At 45.0% G+C, this 22,281-nt stretch overlaps 1 protein-coding gene, 1 long non-coding RNA gene and 1 pseudogene across 2 annotated transcripts in view; 1 reads left to right on the top strand and 2 right to left on the bottom strand.

The window, feature by feature from the left end:
* Positions 1–368: 368 nt before the first annotated feature.
* SRD5A3 (steroid 5 alpha-reductase 3) overlaps positions 369–22,281 on the top strand; it is a 24,898-nt gene continuing 2,985 nt past the window's right edge. Inside the window, exons 1-3 of the mRNA XM_033214646.1 lie at positions 369–1,073; positions 14,016–14,158; positions 19,063–19,260. Of these exons, the coding sequence (XP_033070537.1) occupies positions 853–1,073; positions 14,016–14,158; positions 19,063–19,260 (562 nt within the window). The 5' untranslated portion in view covers positions 369–852. The remainder of the gene's footprint in view (positions 1,074–14,015; positions 14,159–19,062; positions 19,261–22,281) is intronic.
* On the bottom strand, positions 6,665–7,338 carry LOC117086249 (annotated as a pseudogene).
* Positions 21,578–22,281, bottom strand: part of LOC117085600 — a 20,961-nt gene continuing 20,257 nt past the window's right edge. The window contains exon 4 of the long non-coding RNA XR_004438013.1: positions 21,578–22,137. This is a non-coding gene — a long non-coding RNA (uncharacterized LOC117085600). The remainder of the gene's footprint in view (positions 22,138–22,281) is intronic.

Here is a 22,281-nt window from a genome sequence, read left to right as displayed (position 1 = left end):
AAAGAGCTAGATTTTCACTGACAGTAAATAAAATCAGTGTTGTTTAAAATTAGTGAGTCAATAAATAGCATTGTCACTACCTGAGATAAATGTTACAGGAAACAGCTGATGGAATTTAAAAACTTTGCTTCTAAGGATTGAAACCCTATTGGGAAGCGATTGCTGTTTTTTAAACACAGTTTTTACCACTATAATTTTTATTATTTCATGCAATTACTTGTCTACATGTTTACATTATACACATATGCAACACATTTCCAACTTCTTAACACGATTATTCATTTTTGTGTGTGATCTGCCTTATCCATATATACAAACATTCATATTAATACAGTTGTTTGCGATCATAGCTATGTATTTTTACAGTTGGTTCTTTTTTTCACTTCACGTACTGTTTCCTAAACAGCTTTCCGTGTTTCTACACTCGTCATAATAATTCTCAATGACTGCATGATATTCTAACATGTTAGTGTAGCACAATTTAGCTAAATAAAGTGGAACATGTAAGGTTTCCATTTTTTGCCTTGGAGATAATGCTGAAAAGACTGGCAGACACGTGGTCTCATCTGTTTTGCGTCTTTACTTCTGATTAATCATATTCTGGAACTCCATCTAAGCATCTCCATACCCAGATTAGGGACTGCGAGCGACCAGCCTACGCCAGCACAACCGGGACCAAGGACCTCCGCGGCTGAGCGGCGAGTCCGGGAGGGGCTCTGCGCGTCCCCGCCCCGCGCCGCGTCACCGACGTCCCGCTAGGCTGAGACCTGCGCGCGGCGCGCTAGTGGCCGCTTTTCCGCGGACAAGCGGGCGGTGGGGGCGTCAGCAGCTTGGAAGGCGGGCACGCGGACCATGGCTCCCTGGGCGGAGGCCGAGCTCTCGGCGCTGAACCCGCTGCGCGCGGTGTGGCTCACGCTGACCGCCGCCTTCCTGCTCACCCTACTGCTGCAGCTCCTGCCGCCTGGCCTGCTCCCGGGCTGCGCGATCTTTCAGGACCTGATACGCTATGGGAAAACGAAGTGTGGGGAGCCGCCGCGCCCCGCCGCCTGCCGCGCCTTTGATGTCCCCAAGAGGTAACCGAGCCGCGGTGGCCCAGGCGCGGAGAGTTCAGGGCGCCCGGCTCGCGGGCAGCCAGCAGGGGGCAGCAGAGGCGGCACCTGGCCTATGAGGCCCCGGCGGGTTCCCGGGCGCAGCACTGCGCTCCCTCCGCCTGACCCCGGCCATGCCCGGGCTGCTGCGTGGCTCGGGGGAGCAGTGCCCAGGTGTCCGCGGACGCCGAGGGAGAACGGAGCCGCTTGCACTCGGCTGGAGGAATGTGAACTGGTAGCCGCACGGAGCCTTTCCCTGTGGGAAATGGCAACGCTTCCGAATTTAGGCCTGGTCATCCGAATTTAGGCGGCAAAATGAAGTCCCCCTTGCCCCAAATTCTCCTCTTGCCCGTCCCCTGCACTCCAGTGGCTCATACTCTAACTTGAGGTCACCAGAATCATTTGTGAAAATGAAGTCAGGCTGGCTCTTTGGCCTCGGCTTCCCCCATTTCTCTCCCCAACCCTCGCAGTGGGAACAAAGGACTGAGTCGCCCTAGCCCGCACCTAGGCAGGTAGGTGCCCCTGGGGAAGGTGATCCAAGGTGCACGTCATAGGCAGGCCCGTCCCGAAGCTCCATTTGACTTTCGAAAGATTCTGTAACCCAGTTCAGCGAAAGATTAAATCGTCAGGGTTTGAATAGAATCAGAGATTGTGAGACCTGTTATAATTTTCTTCTCCTTTTTCCACGTTAAATTAAGGACACAGCTGGAAAGAGTTGGCCAAATACTATTCGAGGTGGTAGAAATAGAACAGTGCCTCTTAAAATGCATCTTAGGCCGGGCGCAGTGGCTCCCGCCTATAATCCCAGCACTTTAGGAGGCTGAGGCAGGCGGATCGCTTGAGCTCAGGAGTTCGAGACCAGGCTGGGAAATATAGTGCGACTCCGTCTCTCCTGAAAATATAAAAAATTGGCAGGGCGTGGTGTCGTGTGCCTGTAGTGCCAGCTACTTGGAATGAAGGCAGGAAGATCATTTGAGATCAGGCGTTAGAGACTGCAGTGAGCTATAATCATGCCACTGTACTCTAGCCTGGATAACAGAGAAAGACCTTGTATTAAAAAAAAATTTTTTTTTTAAGTTTAAAAACATCTGGGTTATGGGTTATCACTTGAAACACTCATAGGCAGTGCCCCAGGTCCGCAGGCAACAAAGGGACAAGTATAACTTGGCTTCTAAAACTTGGATAATCTGTGAGTTTTGACTGTCAGAGAAAGATCTGTCAGGTGTTAACACAGAGAAGGGAGAACTAGGTCATTCTGAGGCACCCTAAAGGGAAGAAGTAGAAGTACATGAAACAAACTGATCAAACCTCCTGTTTCCTAGAGGCTCTCTTTAAGCAAAAAATTGCCTGTTACCCCATTTGTAATCAGGGTTAAGTCCTTTTAACTTTGCAGCAATTTATTTTCTGAGTTTTGAGAAAGGTACTAGTCTAGTGTACTTGGATTAAATGGCACGTGTAAAATCATCCCCTGAACTTGCATACACACCAGCTGTTGCAACTCAAGTCTGTTATTATATGACAGTCAAGAAAGAGACTTGGTGCCTTTTCCTTATTCATTACTGTAACAATTGGTACTCTTTGGACTTCCTGTAATTTCTACTGTATTGTGAAACAATTTACACCTTTTTCTTCTTCCAGAATTCTACAGTAGAACCTCCTATAGTGTTCAAGTGCCCTTTTTCCCCTCTCTCTCTAAATTTAAACAGACGTTTCTTTTAGTACTGGAGAAGGTACAAAACATCCAGACCGGTAATGAGAGGCATTTTTATTGCAACAAAAAAAAGATAACTTGCATCAAAACTGGCAGTGTCTCCAAAAAATTAATACATGTATTACTCTCTTTTCAAATTTTGTACCCCTGTTTATATGAAAAGGGGAGATAGACTTGGGTGAAGGTAAGAGTCTATGGCCTCTTTTTTATATGTCTCTGTATTTTCCAAAGAGTCTTCATTGACAAGATGCTTATCACTTTTATCATTTTTTAAAAATGTGTTAATGGCTAAGGAGCATGTAAGAGAGATTTTACTGGTTTATTAATAGTAACCACCATTGACTAAGTGCTTACGTATATGATTATGTGATGACTACTAAGGAGTACATGCCTTTCCTCATTTAATCCTCACAGTAGACCTGTGAGGGAGATGTTATTGTCATTATTCCCATTTACACATGTGCAAACTCAAACTTAGAAGATAGCACTTGTGCAATGATACTAGTACTAGCAAGGGTGGTACCTGAACCCTGCCTGTTGGAATTTAAATCCCAAGCTCTTATGCTCTGGTATACTTCATGGGAAATATCTTGTACCATGTGAAGCTCAATCTGTGTGAAAGATCAAGTAGGAATGGATTTATCCCAGATGGTGGTAGCATTTAGTAAATATCTTGGTTAATCCAAATTTAAAATCATTTGGTAATGTTAACCTTGATACTTATATTTGAATATTTTTCCTGTGCAAAATCTAGTAGTACTCTTTTTTTTTGAGATGGAGTCTTGCTGTCACCCAGGCTGGAATGTAGTGGCTTGATCTTGGCTCACTGCAACCTCTGCCTCCTGGGTTCAAGCAATTCTCCTCCCTCAGCCTCCTGAGTAGCTGGGACTAGAGGTGCACACCACCATGCCCAGCTAATTTTTGTATTTTTTAGTAGAATGGGGTTTTGACATTTTGGCCAGGCTGGTCTTGAACTCATGACCTCAAGTGATCCACCTGCCTTGGCCTCCCAAAGTGCTGGGATTACAGGCATTAGCCATTGCACCTGGCCCTCTAGCAGTACTCTTAAAAATGAAAAGAAGTTCATAATTGCTATAGTTAAAAATAGGCAGTTGTAAATCACATTTCTGCAAATAAGGCAGTATGTAGGTAATTTTGTTTGGAATTGTTTTTTTCTTTCCTAAGGAGGCAAGAATAAAACCTAAAATCGGTTCTTGGAATGTTTGTTTCCATGACTCCTGTCTGGTAGATTTTTTTTTTTTGTAATTAAGGTGATGGTTGCTTTTTTTGTTTTCCTTTTGGTTCCTAGAGTTTTGATTTCCCAGAAAGTCTAAATAAACAGGCAACCTCAAACATGTATCATGATGCTTTGGGTTGCATAGTGAATGTAGAAGAACTTCGTAAATTTCAAAATGATTCCAAATGGTATCGAAGCTTTGCAATTGAATTGGGTTCTAGAGGCAAAAAGAGCTGCCCAGACTTTCCCCACTGGAATCCAGGGAGCATTTACTGGAGGTTCAGAGGATCTGTGGATAGAATTCAGGGCAAACTTGGGTTGGAAGAAAGTTATGTCTTTATTTTCACTAACCTCTAGCTGAAATTTAGCATTGCCTTAATTATGAATATAATCTACAAACCACAGTAGAATTAGCAGTACCTGCAACTCTGTGATAGTTTTTTCATATTACATTAAGAATATTGATGATACCTCAAAATATTACTGTTTTCATTGCTATGAGAACACTACAGTCTTTCACCACTAGATCTTGTTATTAGACACATTAAGAAGTATACATATTACAGGCCGGGTGCGGTGGCTCACGCCTGTAATCCCAGCACTTTGGGAGGCTGAGGCGGGTGGATCACCTGAGGTTGGGAGTTCGAGACCAGCCTGGCCGAAATGGTGAAACCCCATCTCTACTAAAAATACAAAAATTAGCAGGCATGGTGGTGAGCACCGGTAATTCCAGCTACTCGGGAGGCTGAGGTAGGAGAATAGCTTGAACCTGGGAGGTGTAGGTTGAAGTGAGCCAAGATTGCGCCACTGCACTCCAGCCTGGGCAACAAGATTAAAACTCTGTCTGAAAAAGAAAGAAAGAAATATACATATTACTATATTGCAAATTTGTTTTTTAGTAGTTGCGTTACTTGTATGTCACTATAATTGGTTTCCTTTGTAAGCCCGCTGCATTTTACATTATGCTTGTATAATTTTTTTTGTAAATTGACAATTTATCATCATATAAATTTATAGGTTACAAAGTGATGTCATAAATTGTGGATGAGATGTGGAATAATTAAATCAAGCTAGTTAACATATCCAATACTTCAGATACACTTCTGTGATGAGAACATCAATTTTGAAATGTATAATACTCCATTATTAAGTATGCAACACACTGTACAATATAACTCAAAAAAGGCATAAAACATATTTTTCCTGTCTAAGATTTTATACTTTTTGACTATCATTAATTCTTTTTTTTTTTTTTTGAGACAGTCTTACTCTGTCATCCAGGCTGGAATGCCGTGGCCCAGTCTCCGCTCACTGCAACCTCCACCTCCTGGGTTCAAGCGATTCTTCTGCCTCAGCATCCCCAGTAGCTGGGATTACAGGCATGTCACACCATACCTGGCTAATTTTTTTTGTATTTTTAGTAGAGATGGGGTTTCGCCATGTTGTCCAAGCTGGCCTGGAACTCCTGACCTCAGATGATCTGCCCACTTTGGCCTCCCAAAGTGCTGGGATTATAGGCGTAAGTCACCGTGTGCCTGGCCTAAATTTTCTTTTTTTTTTTTTTTTTTTTTTTTTGAGACAGGGTTTCACTCTTGTTGCCCAGGCCGGAGTGCAATGGCGCAATATCAGCTCACTGCAACATCTACCTCCCGAGTTCAAGCGATTCTGCTGCCTAAGCCCCCCAGCAGCCGGGAACACAGGTACGCACCACCATGCACAGACATTTTTGCATTTTTAGCAGACATGGGGTTTCACCATGTTGGCCAACTGGCCTTGAACTCCTGACCTCAGAAGATCCACCTACCCACCTCGGCCTCCCAAAGCGCCGGGACCACAGGCGTGAGCCACCGTGCCCAGCCTAGCCTAACATTTTTATGGGACAAAATATCAGTTTCAAAACAGCATCAAAAAGTGAGCAGGCCAAGCATGGTGGCTCACACCTGCAATCCCAGCACCCTGGGAGGCCGAGGCATATTTTTCTGTGCTAAAAATACGTATTTGTCTCTACTAAAAATACCAAAAAAAAAAAAAAAAAAAATTAGCTGGCCACTCAGGGGGCTGAGGCAGGACAATCGCCCAAACCTGCAAGGCAGAGGCTGCAGTGAGCTGCCACTGCACTCCAGCCTGGGCAACAGGCTTTTTCATCTCAAAAAAAAAAAAAAAAAGCAGGAGTGAGCATGTTTAACCATCCTCAGCTCATAATAGAGCAAATAGGTCAACAGAATAATAATTCACGCTCTTGCATGTGTAATGAACTGGCAATAAGAAAAAGTTCGTTGAAGAAAGGCAGAGGAACTGTGCCTTATAAGAATTGGAACCGGCCGGGCGTGGTGGCTCAAGCCTGTAATCCCAGCACTTTGGGAGGCCGAGATGGGCGAATCACGAGGTCAGGAGATCGAAACCATCCTGGCTAACACGGTGAAACCCCGTCTCTACTAAAAATACAAAAAAAATTAGCTGGGCGAGGTGACGGGCGCCTGTAGTCCCAGCTACTCGGGAGGCTGAGGCAGGAGAATGGCGTGAACCTGGGAGGCGGAGCTTGCAGTGAGCTGAGATCCGGCCACTGCACTCCAGCCTGGGGGAAGAGCGAGACTCTGTCTCAAAAAAAAAAAAAAAAAAGAATTGGAATCGAGGGGCTCCATAATCATCTGGCATTCATTCAATATTGTATCTGTGGTTAGAAATGTACATGATACGAACTCCAGGAACCTTAGGGATTCTTCTTTAAAGGTCCCGGTCAACTGTGGCCACAATATAACACTTATGCTGAGTTACTCTCTGTACTAAGCAGTCATCTGCATAGGTTCCTTTGTGTGTACATGGTAAGCCTTCAAATCTTGGATCCTTGGTGATTCTTAGTGTCACTTGATACTTCTGCTCTAATTTCTCAATTTCAGGCATTATATAATCAGTTATACAAGGAATACACTTGGCATACAGACAGTCCATCATGGACTGCACTAAGTCCAGTTCGGCTTTTGTGGAAAAGTTGACAAAGGTTGGTATCAATGAGGATGTGGTAAGGTGGGCCCAGCTGTGTATTATATTGGAAAAATAAGCAGGTAGGGTGTTGGGGAATTTCTCTTTCCTTCAACACACTGGGATCCTTCTTTTCTTTCTTTTTAGGTTTTAATCTATCCTTTTCTTTAAGCCTCTGATCTCCGAGACTAAGCATTCGCTTCATGGTTGGATATTTCCTTGTTTTCTTTTGCTTCCCCATGGTCATGCCACACTCCTGTGCTTGTATAATATTTTGAGAAGGGCTGTAGCCTTCCCCAAACTGTCAAAGGGGTCCATGATGGAGAAATGGTGAGAACCCCTGCTCTAGACTGTAAACTTTTCATGCGTTTATATTTGTCTTTTTTGCTACCATATCCCTAGCTTAACGCCTGACTGGTAATAAGGACCTTGGTCAATGTGTTTTGAATGAATGACAAAAAGTGGTTTGAGGTTTAGTTAGTTTGCTGACTAGCTGGATGCCTACTCTGAGAGTAACTTCAGAAGAGGTGCTTACCTTCTGTCATTCATTTATTTAACCAGTGTTTATAGATATCTACTGTGTGCCAGGAATCATTCTAGGCTCCTTAGAGCTTATCTTCTAGGAAGGCAGATAGTAACATGTCAATAAATATTGTAAAACCAGCCAGATAATTTCAGATGACTATAAGTGCTTTAGAGGAAATCCAGCAGGGTTATTTGATCATGAGCAAGACTGGAGTGGGCATGAGTGACAACATAGAAGGATGGATGGGGTTGGGGAGACAGCAGCTTGCCAGGGCCTTGCAACCTATGCTGGAGTTTGGATGTTATTCTGAGTGAGTGGAAGCTACTGAGGGCTTTGTGTGGGAGGGGGAGGCATTGCATTGTGTGATTTATGTTTTAAAGGATGATTGGCCATCATGTGAAAAAGACTGGGTAAGAGGCTACTGTGGTGGTCCAGGCAAGAGATGGTGATGGTGTGCATTAGAGTATTAGCATAATAGTGAGAGGTGAAGCCAGCTGGACTTCCTGAGCCACGTGGGAACTTGGAGAACTTTTCTGTCTAGCTAAAGGTTTGTAAAGGCACCAATCAGCGCTCTGTAAAAACGCACCCATCAGCGCTCTGTGTCCAGCTAAAGGTTTGTAAAGGCAGCAATCAGCGCTCTGTAAAAACGGACCAATCAGCATTCTGTAAAATGGACCAATCAGCACTCTGTAAGATGGACCAATCAGTACTCTGTATAATGGGCCAATCAGCAGAATGTGGGTAGGGCCAATTAAGGGAATAAAAGCTGGCCACCCAAGCTGGCAGCAGCAAGGTGGGCATTTCTATGCTGTGGAAGGTTTGTGTTTTTGCTCTTCACAATAAATCGTGCTGCTGCTCACTGTTGGGGTCTGTACTACCTTTATGAGCTGTAACACTCACCACGAAGGTCTGCCGCTTCACTCCTGATGTCAAATGAGACCACGAACCCACTGGAAGGAAGAAACTCTGGACACATCTGAACATCTGAGGGAACAAACTCCAGACACACCATCTTTAAGAACTGTAACACTCACCGCCAGGGTCTGCAGCTTCATTGTTGAAGTCAGCAAGACCAAAAACCCACTGGAAGGAACCAATTTTGGACACGATAGCACCTGTTGGTCTCGTTGGTGGTGATATTAAAGCATTCAGCACAGGGCCAGGGATCTAACCAGAACTCAGTAAACATTAATTCCCCTCCTTAATCCCATAATGCCTCTGACTGGGGCCTGGAGTCTGTTCCAGCAGTCAGCAAGTACATTTTTGTTTGTTTGTTTGTTTTGAGATGGAGTCTTGCTTTGTTGCCCAGGCTGGAGTGCAGTGGCGCAGTCTGGGCTCACTGCAGCCTCCCATCTCCTGGGTTCAAGTGATTCTCTTGTCTCAGCCTCCCAAGAAGCTGGGACTACAGGTGTGCCCCACCACACCTGGCTAATTTTTGTATTTTTAGTAGAGATGGGGTTTTATCATGTTGGCCAGGCTGGTCTTGAACTCCTGACCTCAAATGATCCGCCCACCTCAGCCTTTCAAAGTGCTGGGATTACAGGCGTGAGGCACCGTGCTCGGCCAGCAAATGTGTATTACTATTAAAAATAGATTATGTCTTGTAGGCCCCAAACCGTAGAGTAGCTTCTAACTCATAGTAAAAGCCCAAGACCTCATACGGTCTCATTCCCACTACCTTACTGACTTTATATCTAGTTTGCCCCGTCTGGCTCTATTCCAGGTTTGAGGGCATTTCTGTTAGTTTTCTCTCCTACTTGCACTGCCTGTTTCCCTCTACCTGGAAAGGCCTTTCCCCAGATAGCCACATGGTTTATCCCCTCACTTCCTGTAATTCTACACCAATTACCTTCTCAATGAGGCCCCTCCGTGTCTGTTTTGTTTGATATTATAATTCTGCCATCCAAGCATTCCTTCTTCCCCTTTTCTGCTTTAGTTTTCTCAGTTGTATCACCTGACATGCTATAAAATTTACTTTGTGCATGTGTGTATGTGCGTATGCTTGTGTAAGCTCCACGAGGGCAGGAATTGTCTATTGCGTTTGCTGCTGTATCCCCAGAGCCTGGAGCAGTTGTGACTTAAAGTAAGCACTCAAATGTTTGTTAAGCGAGGGAGGGCTCACTCAGCACCTTGTATTATCCTATAAGGATCACCTTATCCCTACTTACAAGGACTTGGACAACAGTGCTACAAGTAAGCAAAGTGCCAAAGGAGGAAAAAAGGAGAGTGTCCAAAACAGAAGACAGTGGAGATTTTACATCAGCTTTTGAAGGTTCAAGCTGGGTCTTTGAAAACAAACAAGAGCTATGTATGACTTGCTCTAAAGAATAGAAAATGTATAGGCCGGGTGCGGTGGCTCATGCCTGTAATCCCAGCACTTCAGGAGGCTGAGGTGGGCGGATCACGAGATCAGGAGATCCAGACCATCCTGGCTAACACGGTGAAACCCTGTCTCTACTAAAAATACCAAAAATTAGCCGGGCGTGGTGGCAGAAGCCTGTAGTCCCAGCTACTTGGGAGGCTGAGGCAGGAGAATGGCGTGAACCCGGGAGGCAGAGTTTGCAATGAACCGAGATCGTACCACTGCACTCCAGCCTGGGCGGCAGAGCGAGACTCAGTCTAAAAAAAGAGAAAAGAATAGAAAATGTATGGAGGGAAATCAGGCAAGCAAAACAAAATGTGGGAATAAAAAGCAACACAATATGCCCGTGAATGAAAGACACCATGACACAAGTAGAGCACAGCATGGTGTAGCCTAGCAACTTACACAAAACCCACTTGAGTGATATGCTTGACTTTAGGCTTGATATAAATCGGTACGTGTAACATAAGGATAGAAAAGCAAGTTCAGGCATGACTAGATTGCATGAATGAGAGCACAATAGTATGATTTTAACTTCATAGTCATCAGGGCTGCCGCTTACTGTGTGACATTGGATAAGTAACTTAACCTCTCTGAGCCTTGGGTTTCTCATTTGCCACACGAAGATAACCATATAAGCTTCATAGGATTGTTATGAAGATGAATTAAATAGTCCTAACTGTTTTGCCACGCTCTACCTAGCACCTCTTACCCCCACAACTAGACTATTCTCTACGTAGTTACCAGAGGGATATATTTTTGCTTAAAAGAATGATGAAATATATGACCAATGCTTTCTTTTGCCTCCTTGTTTATTTTTTTGAGACAAAGTATTGCTCTGTCTCCCGGGCTGGAGTACAGTGGTGCAATCTCGGCTCACTATAACCTCTGCCCCCTGGGTTTAAACGATTCTCCTATCTCAGCCTCCCAAGTAGCTGGGATTACGGGCATGTGCCAGCACGCCTGGCTAATTTTTGTATTTTTAGTAGAAACAGGGTTTCACCATGTTGGCCAGGCTGGTTTGGAACTCCTGAACTCAGGTAATCCGCCCACCTCGGCCTCCTAAAGTGCTGGGATTACAGGTCTGAGCCACCGCACCCAGCGTCTTTTGCTGCCTTTTAAAATGTTTTTATTGTGGTAAAGTATACATAACTTAAATTTTACTTTTTTAATGTTTCTTAAATATATAGTTAGGTAGCTTTAAATACATTCATATTGTTATCCAACTATCACCACCACCTATCTCCAGAATCCATCAGCCAGAGGGATTTTTAGGGTTTTGTTTGTTTGTTTTGAGACAGAATCTCGCTTTGTCACCCAGGCTGGAGTGCTGTGGCATGACCACCACTTACTGCTTGGCCTCCCGAGTAGCTGGAACTACAGGCATGCATCGTCATACACGGCAAATTTTTTATTTCTTTTCTTTTCTTTTTTTTTTTTTTTAAGTAGAGATGGGGCCTCATTATGTTGCTCAGGCTAGAGGGATTTTATTATTTATTTATTTATTTTATTTTATTTACTTGAGACGGAGTCTCACTCTGTAGCCCAGGCTGGCGTGCAATGGCGCGATCTTGGCTCACTGTAACCTCCACCTCCCGGGTAGGCTAGAGGGAATTTTAAAACATAAATTACTACCTCAAGTCACTCCTCTGCCCAAATGGCTCCCCATTATAAAAGCTAGTGGCCTTACAGGGCTTCATGTCCTCTCCCCACTCCTGCCTCACCTTCTATGCTCACCGTTGGCCATGCCACAGCAGCTGCACAGATGTCTTTTAATGTTCCTTGAACACCACTAATATACACCCACCTCATTGCCTTTGCAATTGTTATTTCTTCTGCCTAGAAAGTTCTTCCCCTAGAAATCCAAAAGGATGACTCCGTCTAGCCAAATGTCACGTCCAGAGAAGCCATCCTTGACCACTCACCCAGAACAGCCTCCCCTCTGCACCCTGTGTCCCCTGACCCAGCATTATGCTAGATGTCTGCAGGTTTAGTTGTCGACTGTCTGACTCTCCACTGTAAGGTAAACTCCATCAAGGCAGAGACCTGGTCTGTTTACTCCCTGCCGAGTCTCCAGCTTCTAGAATATTGCCCAATACATTTGAAGTGCTCAGTAAATATTTGTGAAAAAATTAAGTAGGTAAAGTGGCTGGTCGAGAAATTGTCCTTCAGAAGCTATCCCTCCTGCCTATCCCTGGGAGCCTGCAGAACAGGGACCTTCCACTCTGCTCCACGAAGCTCAGCCCATACCTGGGGTCAGTTGTGGGAAGCGTATCTTAAGGAAGACCCTGTGGTATAACTGAAGATCAGTAGCCACGGGTGGCGATTGACCTTGATGCATGAACTTCTGTGAAAAGTAGGCTCTTGAGCCTGGAGAAGATCCCAATTGGGAATCACAGGATGGCTCTCTTCAAATAGTTTAAGAGTTGTTGTGTGGAAATAAAATTCTTGTTCTGTGTGGCCAGAGATGGCAAATCCAGTGATAGAATTTTATTTATTTATTTTTTAAGACACAGAGTCTTGCTCTATTGCCCAGGCTGGAGTGCAGAAGCAGGATCACAGCTCACTATAACCTCAAACTCCTGGCCTCAAGGGATCCCCTCACCTTGGCCTCCCAAAGCCCTGGGATTACAGGCATGAGTCACCATGCCTGGCCAGTGATAGAATTTGCTAACAGTAATTGGCAGAGTGGAGTGGGTTGCCATGGAATGATCAGGTTGGATCAGAGTTTATCAGACTGAGTTTGTAGGCATGATCTCGGGGGCTGTGCATTCTCTTACAGGCATATTCTGGATCATCTGGAGGAGCCCCTGAGATTATGTTTAATCCTCTTTTGGCACCAGGTTGTCTTTTATTGTCATAGACTAATGAGAAAAAGAAAAGAAGGGATTTAATATATACACGATGCATTGAAGACCAGGGAAAGCCAGATGACAACCAGGCACTCTATAGAGTCAGAAAGGTTTCAGAATGGATAGAAAAAAATAGAAAAGTATACATAAACAGACCTCAAAAGAACCTATGAGGGGCTCGACATGGTGGCTCACACCTGTAATCCCAGCACTTTGGGAAGCCAATGTGGGAGGGATTTCGAGCCTAGGAGTTTGAGACCAGCCTGGGCAGTGTAGGGAGATCGCATCTCTATAAAAAATTTAAAAGTTAGCCAGGCATGGTGGACTACTACACGCCTGTGGTTCTAGCTACTTGGAAAGCTGAGGTGTGAGGATCACTTGAGCCTGGGAGGTCAATGTTGCAGTGAACTGTGATCACGACACTGCACTCCAGCCTGGACAACACAGCAAGACCCTGTCTCAAAAGAAAAAAAAAAAAAGAAGAACCTGCTAGGCCCTAGGCCCTTGTGCCATATTAGGTGATTTTTTTGTTTCAGCAAATCAGCATTGTCTTTCACATTAAATTAACATTGCTAATTTCAATTGCATTGGTTTTGTGGTCCTGTTTGTATTTAGTTTGTAGATGTGTTGATTGCAAAACAGGCCCTGTAGTTGTCTGAGAATTATAACCATAAGGAGTTAATACCTAGTTTTATGATTGTAGTATTAGTCATGTTATAATAAAAGTAATTTAGGTCAACCTAATTTGGAAAAACACTGAGTCATGCCTAAAGATCTTTTACTTCCTCTAGCCCCAAATATCTGTGATTATGCAAATCGTGTGTAGCAGTTGTATGGCTATTACTGCAATATTGTTTGGGATATAGAAATTAAAATCTTTCACAGATTTAGCTTGTTTTAGCACAATCTAGGTTCTCTTTGCAAGGACCTGCAGCCTCCATTTTGGGAACTTGAACCCAATTCTGTTACCCAACAATCTGAGAGATTGCTAACTAAACTTTATTCTAAGTTTAACACAGTCAGTTGTGTTCTTGTTAACCTCAGAGAGGCCTCTTTTTCCTGAAAGTTAACTGGTCCCATTATTTGAAAGGAAATTTTAGAAATCTGAACACCTACAGGATTCAGATTCCATTAAAAAGCAAAAGTATACTTTGGGAATGGAGGGGTGGGGAAAGACAGAGAAACTAAAAATAATCTTCCCATATAACAGCTTAAAGTGGATTTAACCTAATTATTGCCTCACTTGTTTTCCTTTTGCAGATATTTTTCCCACTTTTATATCATCTCAGTGCTGTGGAATGGCTTCCTGCTTTGGTGCCTTACTCAATCTCTGTTCCTGGGAGCACCTTTTCCAAGCTGGCTTCATGGTTTGCTCAGAATTCTCGGGGCGGCACAGTTCCAGGGTAAGGACTCCCCCGGCTTATGACAACACTGCATCCTATTCCTGTCGTTCCTGTCTGCAAGGGAGCGGTTTTTGGCATTTTGTCTCCTCTCTCAGGCGTCTCCTTCGAAGGGCCTGGGAAGTGGAGGATGAGGGCAAAAAAGAGCTTTGCACGGTTCATTGCTGGATGGCCAAAGGGATGTCCCTAAGCCCTTCCCTGAGAAGGAGACAGAGCCAAGAGTTAGCACTTCTGACTTCCCAGCAAGCGCTGTGCTGTGTGCAGAACTGGCTGTCCTCCCTCTGGTATTTTTAGTACTGTTGATAAATGTATAAAGAAGTCTTTACACAAAAGGGGGAAAGCTTTTAGGATCCATCGGGTTTGTCTGGAAACAGTTATCATTTATACTGTTCCAACCAAAATAATGACTTAGAACTCCAGAAATGTGATTTAAAAATTACTTTTTCATTCGTACCTGTAATCCCAGTACTTTGTGAGGCCAAGACGGGTGGATCACTTGAGATCAGGAGTTCAAGACCAGCCTGGCCAATGGGGTAAAACCCTGACTCTACTAAAAATACAAAAATTAGCTGGGTGTGGTGGCAGGCCCTTATTGTAATCCCAGCTACTCGGCAGGCTGAGGCAAGAGAATCGCTTGAACCTGGGAGATGGAGGTTGCCGTGAGCTGAGACTGAACTACTGCACTCCAGGCCTGGGCAACAGAGGGAGACTTCATCTCAAATAAATAAATAAATGAATGAAATAAAATAAATAAAAATTACTTTTTGAAAAACATGGAAAAAGAAGTTATGCTGCAAGGCTTTGGTAGTATAATAAAATTGACTAAACAGTTGTTGAACAGACGATTACAAAATAGCCTTTAAATTTGCCATCCTCAGCATCAGGATGAAGAATATGTAAAACAGTTTTTTGTTTTTTGAGACGGAGTTTCACTCACGTTGCCCAGGCTGGAATGCAATGGCACGATCTCGGCTCACCGCAACCTCTGCCTCCCAGGTTCAAGCGATTCTCCTGCCTCAGCCTCCTGAGTAGCTGGGATTACAGGCATGCCCAGCTAATTTTGTATTTTTGGTAGAGAGATGGGGTTTCTCCATGTTGGTCAGGCTGGTCTCAAACTCCCAACCTCAGGTGATTCGCCCGCCTGGGCCTCCCAAAGTGCTGGGATTACAGGCGTGAGCCACTGCGCCCAGCCAGCTCAGTTTTTAAAATAACGAACTGGGCCAGGCACAGTGGCTCACACCTGTAATCCCAGCACTTTGAGAGGCCAAGGCAGGCGGATCACGAGGTCAAGAGATCGAGACCAACCTGACAGGGTGAAACCCCGTCTCTACTAGAAATACAAAAATTAGCCAGGCGAGGTGGCGGGCGCCTGTAGTCCCAGCTACTCGGGAGGCTGAGCCAGGAGAATGGCGTGAACCCGGGAGGTGGAGCTTGCAGTGAGCCGAGATCGCCCCACTGTACTCCAGCCTAGGCGACAGAGTGAGGCTCCGTCTCAAAAAAAAAATAATAAAAATAAAGAATTGAAGGTGAAAACTGTGAAATGTCCTCAATTAAGGTCAGGCAGAGTGTGAGGGGCAGAATTAGAAACAAATTGTTCTGGTTTTATCTCTGTCCTTTGTTCCAGTGGCCAAACCACTGGCACCCTGGAAACAGTCCTTTTCTGTATAACCAGAGAAACAGGTTGCAAGAGATGACAATTAGAAGAGCAAACCCGAGCTGGGTGTGATGGCTTATGTCTGTTATCCCAGCACTTTGGGAGGCCAAGGTGGGCAGATCATTTGAGGTCAAGAGTTCAAGACCACCCTAGCCAACATGGTGAAATCCCGTTTCTACTAAAAATACAAAACTTAGTTGGGTGTACTGGCGCATGCCTGTAACCCCAGCTACTCGGTAGCCTGAGGTGAGAGAATCGCTTGAACCCAAGAGATGGAGGTTGCAGCAAGCCAAGATTGCGCCTTTGCACTCTAGACTAAGAGGACAGAGTGAGACTCCATCTCAAAAAAAAAAAAAAAAAAAAAAGAACAAACCCTGCTGGGCACAGTGGACAGTGACTCATGCCTGTAATCCCAGCACTTTGGGAGGCTGAAGCAGGTGTATCACTTGAGGTCAGGAGTTCGAGACCAGCCTGGCCAACATGATGAAACCCTGTCTCTACTAAAAATACAAAAGATTAGCTGGGCATGGTGGCACGTGCCTGTAATCCCAGTTACTCAGGAGGCTGAGGCAGGAGAATGGCTTGAACCCAGGAGGTAAAGGTTGCAGTGAGCTGAAATCATGCCACTCCACTCCAGTCTGGGTGACAGAGCAAGACTCCATCTCAAAAAAAAGAGCAAACCCGTGTACATCCTCTTTGGGAGGGCAGAGTACATCAGCGGATCTCACTCCACTCATTAAAACTTCATCTCTTCGTTTGTTTACTGTGGAACTGACTGGGGTGGTTTTGTATTTGGAGGGTTGGTTGTGAGGATATGAGGAATTCTATTTGTTTGCTTTAACTTGTTCCTAAGGAGTTAAAACTAAGTTTTAGTTCATTTAAAATACAAAAACAGTCAAAGCTAATCTGTGCTGATAGAGGTCAGGATAGGGGTTGTTCCCCCATGGTAAGTTTGGGGGAGGGGTAGTGCCGGGAAGGGAACACTAGGGGGTGCTGGTCGTGTTCTGTTTTGTTTTGTTTTGTTTTGTTTGAGACGGAGTCTCGCTAGCTCTGTCGCCCAGGCTGGAGTGCAGTGGCCAGATCTCAGCTCGCTGCAAGCTCCGCCTCCTGCATTTACGCCATTCTCCTGTCTCAGCCTCTCCAGTAGCTGGGACTACAGACACCTGCCACCTCACCCAGCTAGTTTTTTGTATTTTTTAGTAGAGATGGGGTTTCACCTGTTAGCCAGGATGGTCTCGATCTCTTGACCTCGTGATCCGCCCGTCTCGGCCTCCCAGAGTGCTGGGATTACAGGCTTGAGCCACCGCGCCCGGCCCTTTTTTTTTTTTTTTTTTTAAGGATGGAGTCTCGCTGTGTTGCCCAGGCGGAGTGCAGTGTCCTGATCTCAACTCACTGTAACCTCCCTCTCCCAGATTCAAGTGATTGTCCTGCCTCAGCTTCCCGAGTAGCTGCGACTACAGGCATGTGCCACCATGCCTGGCTAATTTTTGTATTTTCAGTAGAGACGGGGTTTCACTATGTTGGCCAGGCTGGTCTCGAACTCCTGACCTCATGATCCACCCACCTTGGCCTCCCAAAGTGCTGGGATTACAGGCATGAGCCACTGCACCCAGCCTGTTTCTTTTGTTTCATTTTTTTCTTTATATTTTTTTCTTTAAGAGAGAGGGTCTCGCTGTGTTGTCCAGGCTGGAGTGCCATGGCATGATCATAGCTCACCCCAGCCTTTAACTCCTGGGCTCAAGCGATCCTCCCTCCTCTGCCTCTTGAGTAGTTGGGACTACAGGTGCATGCCACTGTGCCCAGCTAATTTTTTTAAATGTTTTTAGAGATGGGGGACCTGCTCTGTTGCCCAGGTTGGTCTCAAACTCCTGGTCTCAAGCGATCTCCTCCAACCTCAGCTCCCTAAAGTGTTCTGTTTCTGGATCTGAGTGCTGTTATATGGGTGGGATTGGTTGGCTTAATTTGTAAAAGTTAATTAAGTTGCATCTTTATGGTGTGTGTGCGTGCGTGTGTGTGTGTGTGTGTGTGTATGAGGCTTTTTATTTTTAAATGGAGATACAGTCTCACTCTGTCTCCTAGGCTGGAGTGCAGTGACCCGATCTTGGCTCACTGCAACCGCCCCCTCCTGGGTTCAAGCAATTCTCCTACCTCAGCCTCCCGAGTAGCTTGCCGCCACGCCTGGCTAATTTTTTGTATTTTTAGTAGAGATGAGGTTTCACTCCTGAGCTCAGGCAATCTGCCCGCCTCGGCCTCCCAAAGTGCTAAGATTACAGGCATGAGCCACTGGGCCCAGCTGTGACTCATTTTTTTTTTTTTTTAAAGTGACTGGGTGTGGTATCTCACACCTAAAATCCCAGCACTTTGGGAGGCTGAGGCTGGAGGATGGCTTGAAGCCAGGAGTTCGAGACCAGCCTGGGCAACATAGGGAGACCCTGTCTCTACAAAAAAAAAATTGTTTTTAAATTAGTCAGGCGTGGTGGCACATGACTGTAGTCCTAGCTACTCAGGAGGCTGAGACAGGATCACTTGAGCTCAGGAGTTCAAAGCTGCAGTGAGGCCTGACTATGCCACTGCACTCCAGCCTGGGTGACAGAGCAAAACCCTGTCTCAAAAATAAAATAAAGAAGTTGACACATAAAATTAACCAAAAAACAAAAAATAAAAAGAGAAAAACTAAGTATGTGTTTTTTAAAGCCAGCTTTTCTTCAGAATTTTTGGTGGGCAGGTCGTGAAAGACAGGTGGGGAAGTAGATCTTGGGCTCACCATCCCTCTAAAAGTATAATTTCTTTTTTTTTTTTATGTGGAAAGAAATGCATAACTCTGTTTCTGTTCCTGTCCCCCTCTCTGCCTCTGTGGTGCCTGAGATGCTGGGAATCCCATGGCTGGGGCCACTCAGAGGCCACTGGGAACTCTTCCAGACAGTTTGCATCTGGCTGTTAGTGCCAGGGACCAGAGACCCACAGACCTCTTCACAGACCTCCTGACCATGATGTCCCATGAAGCCTGGAAGGCTGTCAAACAATGAAGCTGTCGAGGGATGGGTGTTTGGGCCAGCCCTGTCACTAGATTACTGTATAATTGTGTAATTTGAGTGAAGTCAAATTCCTTGACTTCATTTGTCCCATTTCTTCCTTACTACCAAAAAGGAAGATGTTAGACGGAATTTCATACTCTACTTAACAGTAAGGAAAAACAAAACTTTGGATTAATCCCGGAAGAGAAATGCTGACCCTGTGGCCTTCTGAATTGTAGGAGGGGAGCTGGCGCTGTCTGCATTCTTAGTGCTAGTATTTCTGTGGCTGCACAGCTTACGAAGACTCTTCGAGTGCCTCTACGTCAGTGTCTTCTCCAATGTCATGATTCACGTCGTACAGTACTGTTTTGGACTTGTCTACTATGTCCTTGTTGGCCTAACTGTGCTAAGCCAAGTGCCAATGGATGGCAGGAATGGTGAGTGGGTCCAGCCCTGCCAGGAGCTCCCTCCCACCCCAGGGTATATGAGGTACTCTCAGGGTTTGTGCTCTGCTAAGCATTATAAGACATGCAAAAGAAAGAGACAGGCCCAGTGCATTTTGCAGAGTTTTAAGGAGATGAGCCTCAAATCGATTTTAAAAGGCCGGGCATGGTGGCTCACACCTGTAATCCCACCACTTTGGGAGGCCGAGGCAGGTGGATCACTTGAGGCCAGGAGTTTGAGACCAGCCTGGCCAACATGGTGAAACTCTGTCTCTACTAAAAATAAAAAATAAATTAGCCAGGCGTGGTGGCACACGCCTGTAGTCCCAGCTACTGGGGAGGCTGAGGCAGGAGAATTGCTTGAAACCAGGAGGTGGAGGTTGCAGTGAGCCGAGATCACACCACTGCACTTCAGCCTGGGCAACAGAGCGAGACTCCATCTCAAAAAAGAAAAGAAAATGAGGGAAGGGAGTGGTGCTTGCATGGAGTTGGGATTTGCAGAGGGGGTGGGGAGCCGTTTTGTTGCCACTTAGTTCTTGTGATTGTTCCCATCACAACAGAGCTTTTCTTCAAGTGATGCTGCCTGAGGGGAGAGGACAAAGAGTACTGTGGTAGTGAAAATTGTGTTTTAGTCTCTAAGCTCTCACTAGCCAGGAAGAGGGAAGCCAAACCATGACCTTGTTTAGGAGAAGGAAATGAAAGGGATTTTTTGTTTTATGGGGGGAGGAAGGGACATTATCTAACACATATGACTACCATTTTTGTAAAAACAACGCATGATTATAAAGAAATCAAGTCACTTGGGGTGATGGAAATGAGTTTATAGTGCTGAGGTTAACCTGACCTTGCAGCCTTAGTATCTGTCAGTCTAGACCCTGTAGGTCTGTAATGACCATCGTCTTTAAACCCAGGGCTCCATGTTTCCAGCTGCCCTGTCCATCCTCGTAAACTCTAGTGATTTCCAACAATCTGTGAGTGAGCTTCCTCCTCAGGTTAGATTTTGGTATGAGTGCCCCATGAAAGTCTTCTCTCTTTTGCTGTTGCTCAACCTAAGGCCTCTGACTAGAGGCGTGATTTTAAAGGAGGATTTATTGACGATCTTTCTCAATTCATGAATTATTCATTGGCTCCAGCCACTTAGCTATCATCTCTCTGTCTGATTCCTCTGAACTTATTCCTCCCTGGCATGTCTGTGGTGGCATTCTGCCAGCCAGTACAATGGAAGGGGCTGTCATTCCTGGTGGGCAGTGCTGGTTCTCCCCCTAAAGGAACTTTGCAGAGCACTTGGTGGCTGCTAGCTTTCAGTGTGTTCATGTCTGTTGGCATTACCTGCCTCTCCCAGAGTTTCCTCTACTGGCTGCATCTCAACTTTGCCTTCCCTCCTGCATAGACAGTCAAGGAAGAGGAGCCCATAAAAATAACTTTCCAAGCACTTCTTTCTGAAGCTGTTTTCTGTTTCACCTCTTGTCCTTCAAGGGTCATGTGGGATCATTTGGGACAATATGGGGAAAGTTGGTTTCAGTAATTCGTTGAGAGAAAACACACTGGGGCATTTGCCAACCAAAGGGTGTGATAGAAATAACATGGGCTCCAGAGTCTCATGGGCCTGCATCTGGCTCATTGAGCTTCTCTGAGCCTCAGAGGCTTCATTAGTAATTACTGACACATACTGATTTCACAGGGTTCTTCTTAAAGTGAAAAGAAGACTCTGCAAACTAGGATGTAACTATAAGGACTGGGATCTTGCCTGACTTATTTCCTGCTTTATCCTTTGTACCTGCAGCAGGGCCAGGCTTAGTAGGCACTCCTTAAGTAACTAATGAATAAACAAATAAATACTGAGTAGAACTGAGGAAATGTGACCCTTCCATCTGCCTCCCTTTTCCTGCATTATAATTCTGGCATTACCCTTAACAAATCCTTTTTCCCATAGGTAAATTCTCAGCATTTAGAGTAAAGGACTTATTAGTGATTTGAACTTCTAGACACTCTAACTTTTCATCCTGTTGACTTGCTCTTGAAGCCTATCAGATTTAAAGCTGTATTTTTAATATTTTGCTTATTTCATTTTTGTAGACACAGGTTCTCCCTATGTTGGCAGGCTGATCTCAAACCCCTCAAGTGATCCTCCTGCCTTGGTCCCCCAAAGTGCCAGGATTGCAGGTGTGAGCCACTGTACCCAGTCTGTTTTGAACTTTTTAAAACATATAACCTAGTAGTTAAATGCCTAAACTTGTAAACACTAAAAGACTATAGTAGATTGATTATATAAAACAAGCTTTTAAAAAATAAATTGACACAGGCAGACCGGTGGATTTTTATGAGTCCTTAACTGTCATTAACTGATTCCTGCTTTGAGGTGGCCATGTGGAATTGCATGATCCTTGGTTCTCTTACTTGAATCAGCTTTTTAGGGTTCCCCCTTGGCTCCAGAGCCTCAGGTTCTTGCCCATTATCAGTGGACACATTTGTTTCTTCAGTCAAGCCTCAGACTAAGCTAACTGCTTCCTGCTGCTCAGAGGGATGTCTCTGTTTTCTGAAGCCAGTGGTTTGCTCCACAGGTCACCAGGTGGTCTGGGTTTTTCCCATCTTCCTAGCAGCCAGAGAAGAAAGTGGAAGAAGATGCTTTGAGTGTTTCCACTCCTGAAACTCAGTCTCTCTACTGTGTTCTCTCTTATCCAGACCTGGATGGCATCGAGTTGTTCGTCTTGCAGTTTACTGTCCCCCTCTTTTGAGAAAGACCCCTGGTAGCCTTTCCACTGGTGATTTCCTTCATTGGCCAGAGCTAGTCAAGTCAGCATTCCGCTTTCAGGCTCTCCCTAGCAGGATGGTAGCTCAGAGAGAGATTTCCTTAGAAAGTGTTTTTCTTCACTGTAAAACATAAGAAGACTTAAAACTGGACTTAGCAAGGTAAACACAAGAGTCTTACCATGCGAAAGTAGATCACAGTAGGGGAGCTGAACTTTGTGCTTGAACCATTTAGAGAAGAAGCAAGAGAATGTGTCTGTATGGAAT

Source organism: Trachypithecus francoisi, unplaced genomic scaffold (genome assembly GCF_009764315.1).
Source record: "Trachypithecus francoisi isolate TF-2019V2 unplaced genomic scaffold, Tfra_2.0 Lachesis_group1, whole genome shotgun sequence".
In the NCBI taxonomy this organism is placed as follows: Eukaryota; Metazoa; Chordata; class Mammalia; order Primates; family Cercopithecidae; genus Trachypithecus; species Trachypithecus francoisi.
The sequence above is the reverse complement of the archived record's forward strand: the minus strand, read 5'-3'. Positions and strand labels throughout refer to the sequence as shown.